Here is a 21,503-nt window from a genome sequence, read left to right as displayed (position 1 = left end):
AACCACAAACTAGGAAAGTTTAGTTCTAATTGGTCCAAAATAATTAGAACTTAACATATTGGTCCACAACCCAAGTCTAAACCACACAACATAAGTCAAAACGTCCAAGGGCATATTAGAAATTTCATGCCTAAAAATATAATATTTCGGGACGGGTTGTGACGTGCTGCCTCACTTCTTTAGTTGTTCTTATTCACAGGAGAGGGAGAAGTACATGGATATAAAATTGATTACTTAAACCCCGAAGAGCTAGGGTCGGAAACAGAATGTCTCGAAAGAAAGAAATAACTATGGTGGGCAGGAGATATTTTTCAATGTGACTGAAATACAGGATGGTACACCACGTGTTATTATATAAATGATGAAATATATGTCTTAAAAAATTAATAACTTAAAAAATAAAATTTCACTTGATTTACCACGTGTTTCAGCCAGAATGAAATTTTTTTTCGTGGGAGATCCAATTAATGGAGATTTAGAAGATGAAATTTCAGCGGGCTACCAACAGTAAGACGTACGACCTAGTTAAAAAGCCTCATTTTCTTTAGGTTGCTTTTACAGAACTCCCCTCTCTCCTTCTCTCTCAGCTGAAATTAGAAAGAAACTACTTGAAGAAGAAGGTGAAGAAACCCGGAAGCAGAAAATGGAGCACGATAAAGTTGTTGGCTGTGTACAGTTCGGCATGCTCGACCCCAAAGAAATTGTAAGTTTATTCTTCAAAATCGCAATTTATTTCCCTGAAATATGATTATTGTGTGTGCATGTTCGTGTGTTTGGGCGCATCGGTGCCGTGAGATAGCAGAGGAAGCGAAGAGGGAAGGTCTGAGTGACCCTCGGCTGGGTGCAATTGCCCGAAATGTCAACTGTGAGACTTGTGGCGGAGACGTGCACAGCTGCCCTGGCCATTTTGGTCACATTGTATTGGCCCAACCATTCTACCACGTCTTGTTCACCAAGACGGTGTTCTCGGTATTGGAATCCGTATGCTTCCGCTGTTCACGAATTCTGGTAAGTTCATTGCATTTTTGCTTCAGTAAATAAGATGGATGAATTGAAAATTCTCAAACCCTCACAAAGTTTTACCTTGATTTTGCAGGTTCGCACCAATTTTAACCATGCCCTGACATTCAACAGGCCACGAAAAATGCATAAAATGATCCAACCTCAACCACAAGACCACATTTGAGACCAAATTTCAGTTTCAGACGTCGACCCTGTACATTCCTCAAGACTACAATGTCCCAAATGTAAAACTTCGCAGCCCAAGCTCTATCTGGAGGGCAGTAGCGTACTCAAAGATCCGATGCGCCCGCAGACTAATAAAAGAAAGAGAAAAGACGACCCTGAACCTGGACCTGCACCGGCACCTGTACAAAAAGTGCCCGTTACTGCACAAAAGGTAAATTCGACGAGGAAATGCTTTCATTCCTTATATTAGACTCGCGACGACATTTTGCATGTATATATGCTAACTTATAATTCAATCATTCTTGCAGGCTCTTGCTATTCTGCAGAAGATACACACTGAGCCATGCCGTCAGTTGGGGTTCAACCTTACATTTGCTCGTCCGGATTGGATGATCATACAAGTTCTTCCAATTCCTCCACCTCACGTGAGGCCCTTCATGAGGGCGGATTCTTGCCGCATTTACCAGGATGATCTCACTTTCCAGCTCTCCAGGATTATTCGCCTCAATAATCATCTCAATGCTAGGAAAGTGTGTTCCTTCATGGTGAGCGCCTGTTGAAGCTTTACATATCCCAATATTATAACAACAAGTTGCCTGGACAACCAAGGGTATGGCTTCTTGTATACATGGAGATGGAGACACACTTCTGTATGTAGCAATCTGGTTTTATGTTGCATCTCTTTTTGCCTCTTCATACACATCAGAAAAGCAATATGGTTTTATGCTGCATCTCCTCTTTCCTGTTCATACACATCACAGAAGCAATGTGGTTTTATGCTGCATTTCTTTTGCCCTGTTCATACACATCATAAATAAATAAATAAAAGCTTTTTGTAACCTGCATGCTTCTTTTTATACATGTATGCTCAAGCTTTTCTCTGTTGAACAGGCTACGACAGATGCAGGGAGGCCTATTAGATCAATATGCTGCAGGCTTAATGGAAGGGAAGGTCTTATTAGAGAGCATTTGATGGAAAAACAAGTTTTTCAGTCAGCACAAGCAATGGTAACCCCGGATCCAAACATAAAGGTGGATCAATTAGGTGTACCTTGGACTATTGCTCTGGATCTCACATTTCCAGAGATTGTGACTCCAGAAAACTACCAAAGGTGATCGTTGTATTGTTTTTTTCTTCTTCTCTTTGCATGTAAAGTTTCCTCTTCTTTTGTTTTTATTTTATTTCGTTTTGAGTTTATATCAACACCACTTTCATCACTAAAAAACAGGTTGAACGAGTTTTTCTTTGGTGAGAAACCTCCTCGTGGTGAAACGAGAGCTGCTAGGTCTATAATAACAGTTGATGGAAAAAGATTTGACGTTGGAATCTTGAAGAAGAACAGGATCGAATGGCCTTTAAAGCATGGAGACAAGGCATTGCTCTATTGTTCTGATAAGTTTTGGTTCGTGTCTTTTCTCTTTAACCATCACTTCTGAACGTTTACTATTGTGGGTGCAGGTGGAGCGCCATTTGAATGATGGGGACATTGTCGTCTTGAACCGTCAACGTAGTCTCCATAAAATGTCTATTATGGGGCATAGAGTCAAGGTCGTGCCAGGATCAACTTTTCAGTTGAATCCGTCCATCACTTCAGCTGATTTTGGCGGGGATCCTATGAGGATGCATGTTCCTCAGTCATTAGAAACAAGGACGGAAGTGCTAGAACGCGTGATGGTGCCCAAATGCATGTTTTCCCCTCAGTCAAATCGGCTTGAAGTGGGACTTTCCAAAGATTCCCAATTAGGTTGTTGTAAGATCAGCGAGATGGGCACCTTCATTGAGAAGGTGACGGTGACATAACCTTCATTTATTTACTTTTTCTTTTCCCCTTACCAGATCGCTATATCTTACCCTCCGTAATTGTCTTCAAGATGTTTTGATGAACATGTTGATGTGGCTGGAGGATTTTGTTGGTGAAGTTCCTGCTCCTGCAATTTTGAATCCCCGACCCATCTGGACCGGGAAACAAGTGTTTGGTCTCATCATACCAAAACAGATAAATTTCCAAACAACTCCTGCATGGCACTCAGAATCATAGAGGGGTAACATTACTCCGGTTGAAACTGATAGTTTGGTGATGATACAGAAAGGTGAACATCTTTCGGGTACCCTTTGTAAGGATACTCTTAGGATGTCCACGCATGGTCTAACACATGTGATATGGTATGGAATTTGCCGCTATTCAATTAACTGATGCACCCTACCATCAAAGTGAAATAGTCAAGTTGTACTGTTATTGATTGGTTCTATTTTGTTTTGCAGGAAAGAATGTGGTCCAGATGCAGCCTGCAAATTTTTGGGCAATGCCCAGTTGCTTGTGCACTATTGGTTTTTGCATAATGCCTTTTCGATTGGAATTGGAGATATGATTGTTGATCCGGCAACAACGGACAAAATCAAGCAGACAATTTCTGAGGCAAAAGATGAGGTGGAAGGGCTTATTAGTAAAGCCCGGTCCAAGCAGCTGGAGGCTGAACCTGGACGAACTTTGGTGGACTCATTTGAAAACAAAGTGAACCAGGTGCGTTAATGGATTGTCTGCAATTTATTCTTGTTTAGCTTCCTACTGTTAGTAATCTATCTGGTCAGCAAGTAAAGTGGGTTCACAGCAATGTTTGTGAATCTGATCATAGGAAATCAAAATGGCAGCTATCCATTTAGTTAGCTTTGCAGTTAGGAGTCTGTTAGTTTTGTTACAGAGAAGATGAGAAGATGTTAGTATAAATATCAAAACAGAGTGCATGATCAATCAATGAAAATAGAATTTCAGTTTTCGTTATTGTCTCTCTCTAAATTTTTCAGTAACCAAACACCATTGTTTCTTTAAATTCCATCATCTACTGCGGAGTAATAATATATGTTTGATTTGGGTCAGGTGTTGAATAGTGCTGAAAAGAGTCTATCCGAGATGAACAATCCTAAGGCCATGGTTACAGCTGGATCCAAAAGGAATTTTATAAAAATGTCACATATGATTGCTTGTGTAGGGCAGCAGAACATTGAAGGTAAGTGAACCCCGTATGGGTTGATAGACCACCCCCCATTGCCCCACTTTACTGAAGATGATTATGGACCAGAATGTCGTGGGTTCATAAAGAATTCATACTTGCACGGTCTAACTCCACTGGAGTTCTTTTTCCATGCCATGGATAGTAGGGAAGGTCTCACAAATACTGTAGTTAAGACATATGAGATTGGGTACATCCAAAGGAGACTAGTGCATGCTTTGGAGGATATTTTGGTGCAGTACGTAATTCTTTGGGTGATGTCATTCAGTTTGTATACGGAGAAGATGGGATGGATGCTGCTTGGTTAGAATCTCAAAAGCTGGACTCTTTAAAAATGAAAAAATAACCATTTGAAAAGACTTTTGCATATGATTTGGAAGATGAAGATTGGTATCCGGATTACATGTTGCGTGAACATGTGCAAGATCTCAGAACTATTAGAGAATGTCACGATGTTGTCGAAGCAGAAGTTAAAAGACTTGAAACAGACAAATCACAACTTGGCAGAGAGATTGGAGGCACATATGGTAATTCCTAGCCTCTTCCTGTTAACTTGAAGAGGCTTATTTGGAACGCCCAAAAAACCTTTAAGATTGACTCACGAAGAGCTTTAGATATGCACCCGAAGGAAATTGTGGAAGCTATTGATAAGCTGCAGGGGAGGCTGAAGGTTGTTCCCTGCGATGACACGTTTAGTGTTGAAGCTCAAAATAATGCTACACTGTATTCAGCATTTTCCTTTGCAACACGTTGGCTAGCAAAATGGTGTTGGATGAGTATTGGCTGACATGTGAATCATTTGGGTGGGTTATTAATCACATAGAGTTGTGCTTTCGGCAGTCACTTGTAGAACCAGGGAAAATGGTCGGACTGGCTGCTGCACAATCTGTAAGCAAGTCTTCCACTTGTATGGAACTCAGTACTTTTCACTCTACTAGGGCGATTAAAGTTTCTAGGGTTCTAGGAATCGAGGCAGCTCGTCAGTTAATGCTGGAGGAGTTGCAGGGTATGCTATCTTATGATGGGTCGAAGGTGAGTTAGAGACACTTGGCCATTCTTTGTGATGCGATGACATGGAGTGACTTCGTGAGACCTATCGGCAAGGAAGACAAGAGATGGCCTTCTCTTGTGCGATTATCTGTGGAGAACACGATAGATAATGCCGTCCACGCTGCGGCATACGCAGAGACAGATTACATAAGAGGTGTAAGGGAAAGCACAATGTTAGGGAAGCTTGCTCCCACTCCCAGGTGATTTCCCTTTTTTTTTTTAAGCCGCAACTTCTTGTTCTTAGCAACTGATTTGAATCGATTGATTTGGTTGTTGATGTCGTTGGGTTGATATTGAATTATTGTGCGTATTCTGCTTCTACTGCAAGGTTGTCATGTTGTGCTTGTGTTTGAGCTGAAGTTGAGATAAAATAATGTATCCTTTATATTGTTGCCCTTTGACGTTTACTTGTTTTCTTGTTCAAGTTGAGATTAAGTTTGCTAGTAAGGGAATATGCCTCTTTTTGTAGCATCTACGTTGGTGTAAATTTGTAGATTGCCCAAGCTTTTGCAAAAACTAGAGTAATTTGGTATGTTGATTTTCATTGTTTGGGTGGGTGGCTAATTGCCCAAGGCTTACATTGACTATGTGTCTCTATTAAGGTGTTATTAGTAATGACAGGCTGCAAACTGAACATCAATAGGCTTCTGGACCTGACATGCAAGATTCTGGCAGATATGATCACGGGGAAGACACCGGATATCAGAAGGACCTTCAACGATCAACATCAAGAATGACTACTTCACCCTAGAGTAAAAGGAGGCAGATCGTCGGGCAAACCAGTGGAGTGGGAGTTTGTTTGAATAAACTTCTTAGTGATGCGTTTATCGGAGTTGTCAAGTCTATCATGTTTACTATTTCTGAATCAAATATTATACTTCCATTAATTCAAGAGCTCAACCACCTCAACTCAATCGGTACTTGTTTTTTACACACCATTTTGAAGCATCATTTTTTCAAGTTAAAAATTATCAACATTTGAAAGTTGCATTTATTTGCTTGTGATGTTATAGATTGGAAGTGATTTTTTTTTTCCTTATTTAGCTATAAACATGTACTGATTGAATTGAGGTGGTTAAGCTCTTGAATTAATCGAAGCATAATATTTGATTCAGAAATAGTAAACATGACAGACTTGACGGCTCCGATAAATGCATCATTGAGAAGTTCATTCAAACAAACTCCCACTCCACTGGTTCCCCAACGATCTGCCTCCTCTTCCTCTGGGGTGAAGTAGTCGTTCTTGATGTTGATCGTTGAAGGTCTTTTTGATATCCGGTGTTTTCCTCGTGATCATATATGTCAAAGTCTCATATGTCAGGTCCATAAGCATACTGATGTTCAGTTTGCAGCCTGTCATTACCAATAACACCTTATTAGAAACACATAGTCAATGTAAGCCTTGGGCAATTAGCCACCCACCGAAACAATGAAAACCAACATATCAAATTACTCTAGTTTCTGCAAAAGCTTGGGCAATCTACAAATTTACACCAACGCAGATGTTGCAGAACGAGGCATATTCCCTTACTAGCAAACTTAATCTCAACTTGAACAAGTAAACGTCGAAAGGCGACAATATAAAGGATATGTTCTTTTATCTCAACTTCAGTTCAAGCACAACATGACAAACTTGCAATAGAAGCAGAATACACATAATAATTCAATATCAACCCAACCAAATCAATTGGTAAGAGCAACAAGTTGCGGCTTAAAAAGGAAAATCACCTGGGAGTGGGAGCAAGCTGCCCCTAACGTTAATACTTACCCTTACATCTCTTATGTAATCTGTCTTTGCGTATGCCGCAGTGTGGACGACATTATCTATCGTGTTCTCCACAAACAATCGCGAGGCCATCTCTTGTCTTCCTTGCCGATAGGTCTTATGAAGACACTCCATGTCCTCGCGTCACAAAGGATGGGTGTCTATAACTCACCTTCGACCCATCATAAGACAGCATACCCTGCATCCAACATTAATCGACGAGCTACCTCGATTCCTAGAACCCTAGAAACTTCAATCGCCCTAGTATAGTGGAAAGTACTGAGTTCCATACAAGTGGTAGACTCACCAATAGATTGTGGTAGTCCGACCATTTTCCTTGGTTCTACAAGTGACTGTCGGAAGCGAAATTCTATCTGATTAATAACCCACCCAAATGCTTCACGTGTCAGCCGATACTCATCCAACACCCTTTTGCTAGCCAAGGTGTTACGAAGGAAAATGCTGAAAAACAGTGTAGCATTATTCTGAGCATGTCATCGCCGAGAACAACCTTCAGCTTCCACAATTTCCTTCGGGTGCATATTTGAAGCCCTTCGTAAACCAATCTTAAAGGTTTTTTGGGTGTTCCAAATACGCCTCTTCAAGTTAACAGAAAGCAGCCAGGAATGCCTCCCATCTCTCTGCCAAGTTGTGATCTGTCTGTTTCAAGTCTTTTAACTTCTGTTTCGACAACATCGCAACACTCTCTAATAGTTCTGAGATCATGCGCATGTAATCGGGATTCCAATCTTCAACTTCCAAATCATATGCAAAAGTCTTTTCAAATTTTTTTTTTTCATTTTTAAAATGTCCAACTTTTGAGATTCTAACCAAGCAGCATCCATCCCATCTTCTCCATATACAAACTGAATGACATTGCCCAACGTACTACACCATAATGTCCTCCAAAGCATGCACTAGTCTCATATGTCTTAACTGCAGTATCTATGAGACCTTCCCTACTATCCATGGCATGAAAAAAGAACTACTATGGAGTTAGACAATGCAAGTATGAATTCTTTACGAACCCACGACATTATGGTCCATAGTCATCTTCAGTAAAGTAGGGCAATGGGGTGTGGTTTATCAACCCATACAGGGTTCTCTTACCTTCAATGTTCTGCTGCCTTACACAAGCAATCATCTGTGACATTTTTATAAAATTCCCTTTGGATCCAGCTGTAACCATGGCCTTAAGATTGTTCATCTTGGATAGACTCTTTTCAGCACTACAACTTTATCACAAGCCCTATTCAACACCTGACCCAAATCAAATACATATTATTACTCCGCAAGTAGATGATGAAATTTAAAGAAACAATGGTGTTTGGTTACTGAAAAATCTAGGGAGAGACGAAAACTGAAATTCTATTTTCATTGATTGATCAATAGTTGCACTTTTGTTTGATATTTATACTAACATCTTCTCTGTAACAAAACTAACAGACTCCTAACAGCAAAGCTAACTAAATGGATACGTTACTAACAGTTGGAAGCTAAACAAGAATAAATTGCAGACAATCAATTAACGCGCCTGGTTCACTTTGTTTTCAAATGAATCCACCAAAGTTCGTCCAGGTTCAGCCTCCAGCTGCTTGGACCGGGCTTTACGAATAAGCCCTCCCACCTTAGAAATTGTCTGCTTGATTTTTTCCGTTGTTGCCGGATCAACAATCGTATCTCCAATTCCAATCGAATAGGCATTATGCAAATAGTGCACAAGGAACTGGGCATTGCCCAAAAATTTGCAGGCTGCATCTGGACCACATTCTTTCCTGCAAAACGAAATAAAATCAATCAATAACAGTACAACTTGACTATTTTATTTTGATGGTAGGGTGCATCAGTTAATTGAAGAGCGGCAGATTGCATACCATATCACATGTGTTAGACCATGCGTGGACATCCCAAGAGTATCCTTGCAAAGGGTACCCGAAAGATGTTCACCTTTCTGTATCATCACCAAACTATCAGTGTCTCTGAACATGGAATGGTATGTCATGTGTTACTATACAAACAGTGAGATACTTGTATTAAGAAATTAATAACTTAAAAAATAAAATTTTCCTCTATTTATATAATGACCCGTGTGCACAATAAAAAATTTATCCTCACAAGATGAGATACAAAAATAAAGGAGTCGGTTAATTCCAATTCTCATTAGATGTTTGCAACGGCTGTGTCTTATATTTGTGAGGTGTAATGCGATGAAATGAATTAATGAAATTATTATGCAGTAGCAGCAACCTTTTCTCTGCTATGATCTCAATTTCTAGTTCGTTTTTCTTCATATTTTTCGGTAATCGATCGTCATAAACGCCAACTCGGAAACGGAAAACACAAGACAGTGAGATGTATAATTTGCAAAAACTGCTACAAAGTTCAAATAAGAAGTCATCGAGTCTGAGATCAATCTAGCTACAACAGAATACATAGTATGTAAAAGAGACACCACCGATCACGAGAACTAAGTTCAATGCCCATTGCTGCATCTCACGACGGCCATGATCTTCCTCCTCTTCCTCGCCCTCAATCCGGAATCTTCCCCTTGATCACATCTGCAAGACAACTCTGGCATGCATGTTAGGCCACGTCCAGGTTGGGAGTGGGCAAAAGATGATGTTCGAACTCGGAAAATCAGGAAGACAACTCTGGCATGTCAGGCCATGTCTAAACGAGTGTCTATTTATTTGTTAAACCAGAAGTTCAGTCTTATTTGACCAAGTTCATTCCATATTCCTATATGAGAAGTTAAGGAGATTTTTTTCAAAGTGAAACTCTTCATGGACTCTTTATCACTTAAGTTAATCTTAATTTTTCATGCTAATATTATAAAATATTGTGCAGACAAACATGAAGTACATAGAGTCTACGGAGGATCTCACTTTTAAGAAAGTTTATTTAGCATTTCTCTTCTCAAATATCTTCATAATATCGTAGAGTATTTAACTATTATATTTGATTAATCAATCAAGATAAATCCAAAGATTAATTATTTAAGAAAACTAATGAAAATAGTTTCAAAATTTTAAGTTTTAATAAAAAAATCATCTTATAACTTTATTTAATGATAAGAACAAGAGAAACAAAAAAAAAAAAAAAAAAAAAACCTAACTAAAGGCGCGTGCAAAAAGTATCCAACCAATCCTTCAGTTGCATAACCCTTTGACATATCCAATCATATTTTAGGATTAATATCTGTTTACTACCCTAAAGTTTCGTGGTTTTCAACATTTGGTACATGAAGTTTTTTTCATTCCAGAGTCATACCTCAAGTCTTAAATTTGGGACAGTTTTATACATCTGTTAGTCAAACTGTTAAGTCTGCCGTTAACTGATGATGTGGTGCCTATATGGATAATGATTGGGCGCCACGTGTCATCCACGTGGAAATTAAAAATAATTTACGTATAAAAATAAAAAAAAAACCCTTCATCCCCAAATCCTACCCGTGCCCACCCTCCCACCCTCCCTTCTCTTCCTCCGTACCCAGTGCTCTCCCTCCCTATTCGACTCTGCACATCCACCCCTTCTCCCACCCCCTGTTCGTCGCAGGAATCTCCTGGCGGACAAGCACACAGCTCCCCTGGGAGAATGGCGTCGGTTGAGGGTATCTGTCGTACTTCTGCTTTCTTCTCGGGCTTGCTCGGGCAAGCCTTTGTCGGGCAGATCTTGGTCGGGCAAGACACACTTCGGGCAAGGCTCGTCGGGCAGTTCTGAAAGAGAAAGACAGAGTTAATTTGAAAGGGTGCCTTTGTAGGGCCTTAGATGTAGGCCTTAAGGCTCACAATCAAGATTAACTTTGTCGTGCTCAGGCGTGCCACTGCCATCTTCAGTATGGCAGATGTTGAATGGGTGTTAAGCTTTGATTGAATATGTATACGCCCGAGAAACCAAATTAGATATAACAGGTGCCTTTGTGAGGCCTTAGATATAGGCCTTGAGGCTTCCTGTCAAACTAAACCAGCGCTTGGATGTATCATATTTGGTCTTTTATGGTTGCCAGAGTCTTATCACTATTATACTTTTGATTATCTGAATCCAAGAGGTAGGACGAACCCAAATGAGTGCCTTTGTAGGGCCTTAGGTATAGGCCTTGAGGCTTCCCATCAGAGTTAATCCTTATACTCGGACCAACTAGACCACAACATGAAATGAAGCTAAATAGATGCCTTCGTGGGGCCTTAGGTGTAGGCCTTGAGGCTTTCTATCAGAATTCACTCCCTGCTTAAGCCCTTTCTATGAATCAAGATATAATAGCAACAAAACGGAGAAATAGGTTGATTACTTGCGCCCCAAGTAACTTCGGACTTCTCGCTTATCAAGGATTGTCGTGGATGGGTTGAGTCCACATAGAGTTCTTTTTTATGCCTTGAGGCCAAGGACTTTTAAACTGATCTTTAAATTACATGCCCGCGGGCTTAAGACTTAGATCTGATTTGAACTCTGACGCGATTCAGATCGGATTCAAGTGCTGAAGACTTACTTTCATTATGACTTTGCTAGAAATAACTTGTATATAACTGGGAATATATAACATGTTATTGTTCTTTTAAAAGAAAGAAAAGACAAAGACAGAGCAAAGATAGTCGGGTAAGTTTGAACCTTATCGGCCAAGGCTGAACTTCTTACAAAATCTATCCTTGTGGCTCTGTCAGAGGTCTGAAAGCTTTTAGAGGGGTTGACGGGGGAGAAGAGGACACAAAATGAATCGATACCACCATGAACAAGGTAGCAGAGCTATTACAGGGGTTTGGGAAGGTTTATCCCGAATGGGATGAAGACTTGTGCTGACTACAGCTTCGTTGAAGGCAAATCTGGCTTGAGCAGAGTTTTGGCTTTTGTTTGTTTGATTGAGTGTCCTTAATTCTGTCTTATCTTCTTCCTTTTATAGACGACTTCAGCTTGGGTTCCTGTAGCAATAGCGGTTGCCCGAATGCGGTTTGGTGATGACTCACTAGCTTTTTTACATGAATGCCACCAATAAAGTACTTTATTGGGTTGTGCAGTGACTGAATAACCTACCCCCTGTGGTCTTTGAGCAGGTAAGCAGGTGGCCTTTGTAACTTGTGCCCAGCCGAAAGCCTCTTTCCTGCCTCCTAAGTTTTCCTCTGGGCCTTGGGTTTGGGCCGGCTTTCTCTCTGGCCCAAAGTTCAGATTTTATCCCAAACACCCCCCAACACTCTTTCTCTCACACCATTCCTACCTCAACCCCCGGTCCCCACCCTCCATTTCTCTCATCTGCACACCCACTCCCCACACCCATCTTCAATTCCCTATCCCTGTACATTCCACCAAAACCTTCAACACCTCCAACCTGTGATGATTCACACACAAGTGCAACCCACCCTCACCTTCCTGAGTCAAAATCTGAGTCGTCGTGGGTCTAACTTGGCCACAACCGCAGCTCACTCCTTGATCACACCCAGATGCAGGGGAGTGAACCCATCGCGATCCAACACCAAACCCATATCTAGGTTGACCCGCACCAGATTTTTCACTATCGATTTTCAATTTTTGAATTTGATGATGTTGAATTTCGTGGGTTTCTAATTTTTGATGGTTTGGGATGTGTTTTTTTTTTTATAGTTTTATGATGGTGAGAAGAAAGTGGAAGTGCAGGAGTCAAAGAGGGGGAAGCACTGGGTGCAGAGGAGGGAGGAGGAGGAGGAAGAAGGTGGATGTGCAGAGTCGAAGAGGGAGGGAGAGCACTAGCTGCGGAGGAAGAGAAGGGAGGGTGGGCACAGGTGGGGTTTGGGGAAGACAAAGGAGTGGGTGGGAGGGTGGACACAGGTGGGATTTGGGGAAGGAGGGTATTTTTTTTTTTAAATAAATAAATTATTTTATTTTGTTTTATAAATAATTTATTTTTAATTTCCACATGGATGACATGTAGCACTCAATCATTGTCCACATGGGTGCCACGTCATCAGTTAACGGCAGACTTAACAGTTTGATTAACGGATGTATGAAACAGTCCCAATTTTAAGACTTAAGGTATGACTCTACGATGAAAAAAAACTTCATGTATCAAATGTTGAAAACCAAGAAACTTTAGGTTAGTAAACAGAGATTAACCCCATATTTTATTGCTCTAAAATTAAAATTTCAAATTGAAGTGGGTTAACGTTCGATTTATAACCACATCTAGGGCAGTATGGTTGGGAGGGAGTCGATCATGTGTGGGTTGGGATGGTTGGGGGTAGGGGTGGGGCAACATCATTGATAACATCGTTGGAGTCATCACCTATTTTTCTAGTAATTGTATTGAACTATTAGCCATGCATGACTTAAACAGCATAGATGTTGATCTCTATCGTGTTTTTTTTTAAATCTTTTTATTGCATTCTGATGAAAGAACTTGAAAATCTGGGAAGAGCATCTATCATTAAGTTTCATAAACAGTGTAACATCGTTATGTTTCATAAACAGTGTCGTACCATTAAGTTTCATAAACAGCATAGTAAGTTTCATAGACAGCTTCTGTGAGGGGTGCGTGGGTCCACACGTCAGTTTTTTTTTAAATATTAAATTAGGTCTTTTTCATTAAATTTAAGTTTTTTTGTCATTTTTATTAAAATTTAAGAGTTTTTCATTAAAATTTAAGTCTTTTTTATTAAATAAAGTTATATCATGATTTTTTTTATTAAGATAAACTTAGTCCAATCCCTTTTCATGAAAGTTCTCATAAAATTATGGTATGTTTTATTGTTTGTCACAAGTGAATTTTTGCGGCTATAAAGTTGAGCTTTTCGAATAGTCGTGATTTCATTGTCATGATTATTTTTCTTTCTAATTATAGAAAGTTTGGAGCGCCAATCTTATTTGGCACTCCAAACTTTCTATAATTAGAAAGAAAAATACACTTGTGAGGAATGTAGAATGAGATTTTTTTAGTACTAATAACAGTTCCATATATATATATGCATTTTTAGAGTACGCGACTTATGCATTATTTTGGGCACATGATTTGTGGTTGGCATATTTTCTCGTTTGCTTCAATTGCTTTTAATGAAAATTTGTTGTTTAATTGGTATGTATCCTTTTATTCACATCTGATGCGATCTCAAAGTTCCTAAGATACTAATTTTGTAATTTTGACAAATTATGGGTTTTCTATTGAATGGAATTATTTGAGATTTTGAAGCGTCATTTAGTATTTTTTCAATTTATTTCTGGACTAGATTGAATTATGATACATGTCGATCTCGTTAAAGAATTATTATATGTAAATCATATTGAGATCTTGATTATCTCGTTTTAATTTAGATGACTTGTGCTTTTATGTCCATACATTATCAAATTTTAGTTGATCTTGCTTGATGGATATTGAATTAGTTTGGATAAAATTGAATGCAAAAATATTGTGCTTGCTATTCTGATTTTGACCATTGTTGAAACTTGTGATTTTGGGTTTATGTGAGATAAGTTTTTCCGAATTGATTGAGACTATCTTTTGATACATAACTGTTTGCATAATGGTTTAGGTGTACATGATTAAACTGAGATTATGCAATTGGTGAGAAATCAGGAAACAATTGGCTTATATCTCCGGTTTCTTTATTGGTTGTGTAGTACTTTCTACTTATGCTTAAGTGGGAGAAATAATCATATATTCGAATGTAAGTACAAGGCTAAGAGTATTTAGGCCGACCATTAAATTCATTTGGATGCTTTTGATAAGTGGGAGTAGTTGAAGTTATTCTTGAGAGCCTATCACACTTCTTGAAGATAGCCGTGGAATAAGGTTTTCATTTAGTTCAACCTTTCCAAATAAATCTGTGATTAGTTGTTCAAAGAAAACATTTTGATAATTCAATATAAGCTCTTGAGTCAATATTTTCGAATTTTGATAAAGAATAACTATGAACTTTGTTGTATTTTGGCAATATGAGTGTGAGTAAACTTTTAGTTTGCTCATGAACTGTGTCACATTGCTGCGAACATGAATAACTTTGTGATTTATAAGATGATTCTGCACATTGTATTGCAGAGAAGATTGTGAATTCATTGTTTTGAGACATGAAAGCAGTGTTGTGTTTATATTTAGGAACATTGATATAAGACTTGTGTGATCACCTTTATATCAATCTAAGATGATTATTTACTGTAGTGAATCATACTCAAGTGGGAGAATGTTAGAGTATGAGTGTGATTCACACAGTTTAGTAAATAATCCTTGTTATTTCATATTGGTATAAAGAAGTCTTAATGTGTTTATAAGAGTTAATTCAACTTTGGTTTGTATGGAAACTCTATTGTTGGCTCGAGAATAGAAATCATACTTGTACAAGGATTTAGTCTTGTATTCCTTGTAGGATTGTTATAGGGCAGGTCTTGTAGTATAAAACCACAAGCCTTTGCTCTCACAAAGATTACGCTCTTATTGTTCCAATTACCTATAACTTAGAGAGCATTGAGTTTGCAGAGAGGTGAAGGTTGTGTGTAGATTCGTCCATGGCTTCTTCATCCATGAACATGTATGCAAGTATGTATTGTTGAGAATACTTCAGTATTTGTATATATAGAACATACTTGATGCACGGTTGTGATTTAGTTGGTTAATTCTTGTGCTCTTGGCTAGTATATTAACATAAAACCTGTGTTTACTCTTACAATTCAACTTATTGGAATTTCGGGTATTTGAAGTGGCAAGAATGTAGACTATGGTGGGGAGATGCGTGGTGATTTTAAGGTGGTTGCATCCTTGAATCTCGATTTCCCTACTTTCATGGCAATTGATCTGTTCGAAACGTTATATTGCGGAGAGGCTAGGAGCTGACGTTGTAGACTGCACGAACTTCCTTTTGAAGTTGGATGACGAATACCGTGATTTTCAAGATGTTATTTTCTACAAAGTAAGGTTTTGTGCTGTGTGCCGTGACGGGAAAGCGGTGGCAGTTGATTCTTGTTTGAATACGGAAATGATTGCATCTCCATTACCAAATATCTCTTGCCTTGACGACAAGAAGAAGAAGAAGTTGGTGGAGTCGTTGGGAGAGCTGTTTTTAGATGATATGTATTTGAAGGGAAAACCGTCAGACTATACATTCGAGATTTTTAAGCTGGACGTGTAAAACATATATTGAATATGATTATGAACTCTGAATATTATATCACAATACCAAGTTAACCACTTACCTGAAGACGATGACATGCTAGTTGGGATTAGAGTTCTTATGCAACTCTCCTCTTCAGTATGCAAGGCCTCAAGAATGGGGTTTGAGTTTCTATAAGCTTGCGTGTTTAGAGAGTGCAGGGACCCTAATATATATACCATACACAATGGTAATGAACTAGGACTCTTCCCATTGAGTAATCCTGATTGATCTTAACCTCATCACCGTGAATTCCCATATTCATATCTGCTAGAAAGATCTTCTAGTAATATCATGAGTGTTCAAGCTAATGAATCCTAATATACATGTTCCTTATCAACTCACAAACATTGTCAATGATGATCTCAAATATTCCCATGTGAATAACAAGTGCCAACCAAGTGTATAGCTCTTATCAAAACTTACAGGATGGTCACGCTCATGAGAAGCATTGGGTTAAGGAAACAATCCATACAGACATTTGTGGTCCTTTCCCTACACAAACAATTGAAGGATACAAATATTTTATAACCTTTATTGATGATTTTTCAAGATATTGTTACCTATACTTTAATTTCTGAAAAATCTAAAGCTTTAGAAGTTTTCAAAATTTACAAAAAGGAAGTGGGAAATCAACTGGAAAGAAAAATTAAGATTGTTAGGTCTAATAAAGGTGGGGAATATTATGAAAGATATGCACAAACTGGTAGACATCCTGGATCCTTTGCTTTATATTTTCAAGAACATGGAATCGTAGCTCAATATACCACCACAGGCACACCCGAGCAAAATGGTGTTGCAGAGAGGAGAAATAGAACCCTAATAGACATGGTGAGAAGTATGATTTGTAGGGTGAATTTGCCTAAGACTTTGTGGGGAGCGGCAGTGAAAACTGCCAATTATTTGCTTAATAGAGTCCCTTCAAAAGTCGTTGAGTCTACACCATTTGAATTGTGGACTACTAGAACACCTAGCCTAAACCATTTACACATTTGGGGGTGTGCGGCTAAAGCCAAGGCATATAATCCCAATGGAAGAAAACTTGATCCTAAAACTATCATTTATTTTTTCATTGGTTAAGCAGACAGATAAAAAAGGTTCAGATTTTATTGCCCTAACAATCAGGATACTAGAATTGTAGAAACAAGGAAAGCTGTGTTCATAGAGAATAACTTGGAACAAGATGGTGGGAATAATGATGATGATTTTATCTTTGAAGAAGAGAATTAAGTGGAACATGCAATTGCAACGTCAGCTCCAATGCCTTCTATTGAGATACCTGGGCATGCAAATAAAGATGTCGAAGAAGCTACAGATGACTTGCAACAAAGGCAAATTGATGAAGTGGAAGGGCCCCCAACTGCAAATGAAGTTATTAATCAAGATTTGACAATGGTAGAACCTGAGCAACATGGAGAAGAAGAAACTACAATCCAAGCCCATCCCACTTAGATTGCAAAGCTATTGAAGGAAGGACCACCGGTTATTTTTTGACTACTCATGATTAGGGTCAACTCCATTAGGGTTTTTTATCTAGTTAATAGCCTTTTTTTTCTTCTTGATCTTTTCATCATTCAAGTGCCGTGTGGCTCCCTATGCCTCAAGGAAGATTAGCTGTCTTGCATGCTTTTAGGAGAGATGATTTGCATGATTTAAGGAGATTAGTGTGGCATCCTATGATGGCTGTCGTAAGTGTTGAGTGCATGGCATCCCATGCTGGCTGTCATGAGTGTTGAGTGCAGTTTGCAACTCACTCAAACTCTTATATATATTTTGTGTAACCTTTGTATGAATATAATAGACAGAATACCACAAAAAACTACATGGTATCAGAGCGGGCATCATTCTGAGCCTGTTCTGTATATCGAAACTGCTGTGTTTATTTTTCAAAAACAATGGCAGATGGAAGTCCAGAGGATGTAAGCATCATTGCTTCTCCATCTATAAGCGCATCTGAAATGGATATCAATCCAAACCAACGTCTAAGTTCAGTGTTATTGAATGAGTTTAATTATTTGCCATGGGCAAGGGCTGTTAGTCTTGCTCTCGGTGGAAGATCCAAGCTTGGTTTCATTAATGGCAGTCAACCTGCACCAGATGCTTCTTCTCCAGAATTTGGAGGATGGCTATGTAAAGATCAACTGGTCATGTCATGGTTGTTAAATTCTATGGAAAGGAAGGTTGCTGAAATCTTCAGCTATTCCGAGTCGTCTCTCATTCTTTGGACCACCGTGAAGGAGATGTATGGAAATCAAAACAATGCAGCTCGCATCTTTTAACTCAAGAAGGATATCTCCAATATACAGCAAGAAGGTAAAAGCTTTGTTCAACATCTTGGTTCTTTGAGAAGCATGTGGAATGAGTTAGATGTGTACATACCTCACACTATTGATTCCTCAGTGCTCCTTAAAAGAACTGAAGAAGATAAAAAATTTCAATTATTGTCTAGCTTAAGTTCAGAATATGAGGATTTGAGAAGTCACATTCTCATGAACCCGGAGCTACCATCTTTCACTAGTGTCTGTGCAACTATCCAACGTGAGGAAGTAAGGAGAAAAGTCATGAATAATGGTATAAAAACCAACGTGACAGAAGCTAGGGCTTACCTGACAAATGAAAAAAGGTATAAAGGAAAAAACCCTCATTTGAAGTGCCTACATTGTGACAACATCGGGCATGTGAGAGACAAGTGCTGGATCCTACATCTAGAACTCAAACTTGACTTCATGAAGGATAAATCCGCACCAAAGACAAGTCGAGCACACCCTCGTGCTAACACTGCAACATCTTCATCTATCAACAGTTTTGATACCTATCAACAGTTCACTGCAAATCCTGCCACCCTGTTAAATGAGTTCGCAGTGTATCTCCAACAAAAGAAGGGAAGAAAGGAAGGATCTGTTGATCATGAAGATGGAAGTACTACTGCATTGATGGGCAAATTTGTAGGTTTTTTAGCTGATGCTGATTGTGTACCTCAGACAGATTTGAAAGGTATTGTAACTGCTTTCCAAACTGCTCTTAAAATAAATGAATTACATGATTTTTGGGTTGTAGATTCTGGTGCCACAGACCATATGACTAATCAAATGTCAAAGTTACATAAATTTGAGAAACTACATAATCATTCACATGTATCTGTTGCTAATGGTGAAGGTGCTAGGATTGTAGGAAAGGGAAAAATCCATCTGATATCTGATCAAATAGAGTCTACGGCCCTATATGTCCCATCTTTTCCATTTCAACTTCTCTCAGTGGGAAGAATCACAAATTCCTTAAATTGTTTGGCCATTTTTTCACCAAAAAATGTCATTTTTCAGGATTGTATAACCAAGAGGACGATTGGTGAGGGGTTTTTCATTGATGGTCTCTATTACATATCGAAAAGCTCTTCCTGTGGGTTCCATGCCAAGTCAAAATCCATCCATAACTCCATTGAAGCTGTCTCCTTGTGGCACCAGCGACTAGGCCATCCATCTCAACCTATCTTGTCCACCTTATTTCCTGATTTAGGCAAAGAATCAACCCACTGTGAAACTTGCCATTTGTCAAAGGCAACAAGACTACCACTAGGGTCTTCGATGTCTAGAGTTTTTCAACCTTTTGAGCTTGTACACTCTGATATATGGGGACCTTCAAGTGAATCATTTGATGGTTATAAATATTTCATAATTTTTGTTGATGATTATTCAAGAACCACCTGGTTATATTTGTTAAAATCAAAAAGTGAGGTGATGGAAGTGTTTAAGGACTTTCACAACCTTGTTAAAAATCATTTTTCTTCTCAAATCAAAACCCTAAGGTCTGATAATGGCACCGAATACATGTCCCAAGTCATGACTCAATATTTGAGTAACAATGGAATCATACATCAAACTAGTTGTGTTGGCACACCCCAACAAAATGGTGTTGCCGAGAGAAAAAACCGTGATCTCCTTGAAAAAACTAGGGCATTGATGTTACAAATGAATGTACCAAAACGTTTTTGGTCTCAAGGCGTCATGACAGCTGCTTACCTGATCAACAAGTTACCTAGTAGGGTTTTGGGGTTCAAATCTCCAATGGAGATAATCAAGAACAGAAAGGTGGACTTGTCTCATCTTAAAGTCTTTGGATGCCTCTGTTTTGTTCATGTTCAGCCCTTACATCGAGACAAACTTGATCCTAGGGCAACTAAATGCATTTTCCTTGGCTACTCGTCCACACAAAAAGGGTATAAGTGTTACAATCCACAACTTAAGAGATTAATTGTTTCAAAGGATGTTCAATTTCATGAAACTAATTCTTATTACAGTAAGTCTCTGGATGGTACAAGTCAGGGGGAGATTATCTTGGACATGTTTCCACTGCCAATGACTGAGATACTCAACAATTTGGGTGATCAACCTCATACAATGGATCTTATGGTCCCAAATCAACCGGCCCCATATGACGACAACAACATGCCTGTGGAAGATGAAACTCTACGCAGTATTGGTCCTGAAGAATCTTCAGATGAGTCTCTTCCTATCATACCTCGACGAAATCCAACTCGTGAGAGGCACCCACCAGCAAGACTGCAAGACTTTGTTACGTACAAGCCCAAGCACCCCTTATCCAACTACTGTTCTTACCAAAAGTTGTCACCTAATTATATTGCCTATTTGAGTAATATATCTGCACATGAAGAGCCTCAATCATTTCAAGAAGCTAACCAATCCCAGGTATGGCAGCAAGCCATGCAAGATGAATTACATGCACTCGATCAACATAAAACTTGGAGCATTGTGCCATTGCCCAAAGGAAAAAAGATAGTAGGCTGCATGTGGATATACAAGATTAAATTCAAATCGGATGGGTCTATAGAAAGACACAAGGCACGATTAGTAGCCCGGGGCTTCACTCAAACATTTGATGTGGACTACAAGGAAACCTTTGCCCCGGTTGCAAAGATGAACACAGTGCGTGTCCTCTTGTCCATGGCTGTCAACAAAGGGTGGCTTATGTATCAAATGGATGTCAAAAACGCCTTCTTACATGGTGAGCTTGAAGAAGACGTCTACATGAGATTACCACCGGGTCACTCTCAAAGTCATAAACGGGATGTTGTGTGTAAACTGCACAAATCAATTTATGGTCTTAAACAATCACCGAGAGCCTGGTATGCTAAGCTTAGTTCAGTCCTTATCAGTGTTGGTTTTGAAAGAAGCAATGCGGAATCCTCTTTATTTGTACGCTCAGGCACCGCTGGTACATTGGTTGTTCTTGTGTATGTTGATGACTTGATCATCACCGGAGATAACGCTGAAGAAATTAAAGAACTCAAGCATTCTCTTCAGCAACGCTTTGCAATAAAATACCTTGGCGTACTGAGATACTTTCTTGGCATCGAAATGGCTACCTCTCACAAGGGC

General features: G+C 39.1%; 1 protein-coding gene and 2 pseudogenes across 1 annotated transcript; 2 read left to right on the top strand and 1 right to left on the bottom strand.

The window, feature by feature from the left end:
* Positions 1-491: 491 nt before the first annotated feature.
* Positions 492-6,161, top strand: LOC126591163 (DNA-directed RNA polymerase II subunit RPB1-like; annotated as a pseudogene).
* Positions 6,162-6,557: 396 nt separating this feature from the next.
* LOC126600935 (DNA-directed RNA polymerase II subunit RPB1-like) lies at positions 6,558-9,014 on the bottom strand (annotated as a pseudogene).
* A 9,545-nt stretch (positions 9,015-18,559) lies between these two features.
* On the top strand, positions 18,560-19,459 carry LOC126586289 (uncharacterized). Its single transcript, XM_050251102.1, has 2 exons — positions 18,560-19,104; positions 19,431-19,459. Exons 1-2 carry the CDS (start codon positions 18,600-18,602, stop codon positions 19,457-19,459), a joined length of 534 nt encoding a protein of 177 aa, XP_050107059.1. The 5' UTR covers positions 18,560-18,599.
* The last annotated feature ends 2,044 nt before the right edge of the window (positions 19,460-21,503 follow it).

Source organism: Malus sylvestris, chromosome 2 (genome assembly GCF_916048215.2).
Source record: "Malus sylvestris chromosome 2, drMalSylv7.2, whole genome shotgun sequence".
NCBI lineage: Eukaryota > Viridiplantae > Streptophyta > Magnoliopsida > Rosales > Rosaceae > Malus > Malus sylvestris.
This window is presented reverse-complemented; position numbering and strand designations above follow the sequence as displayed.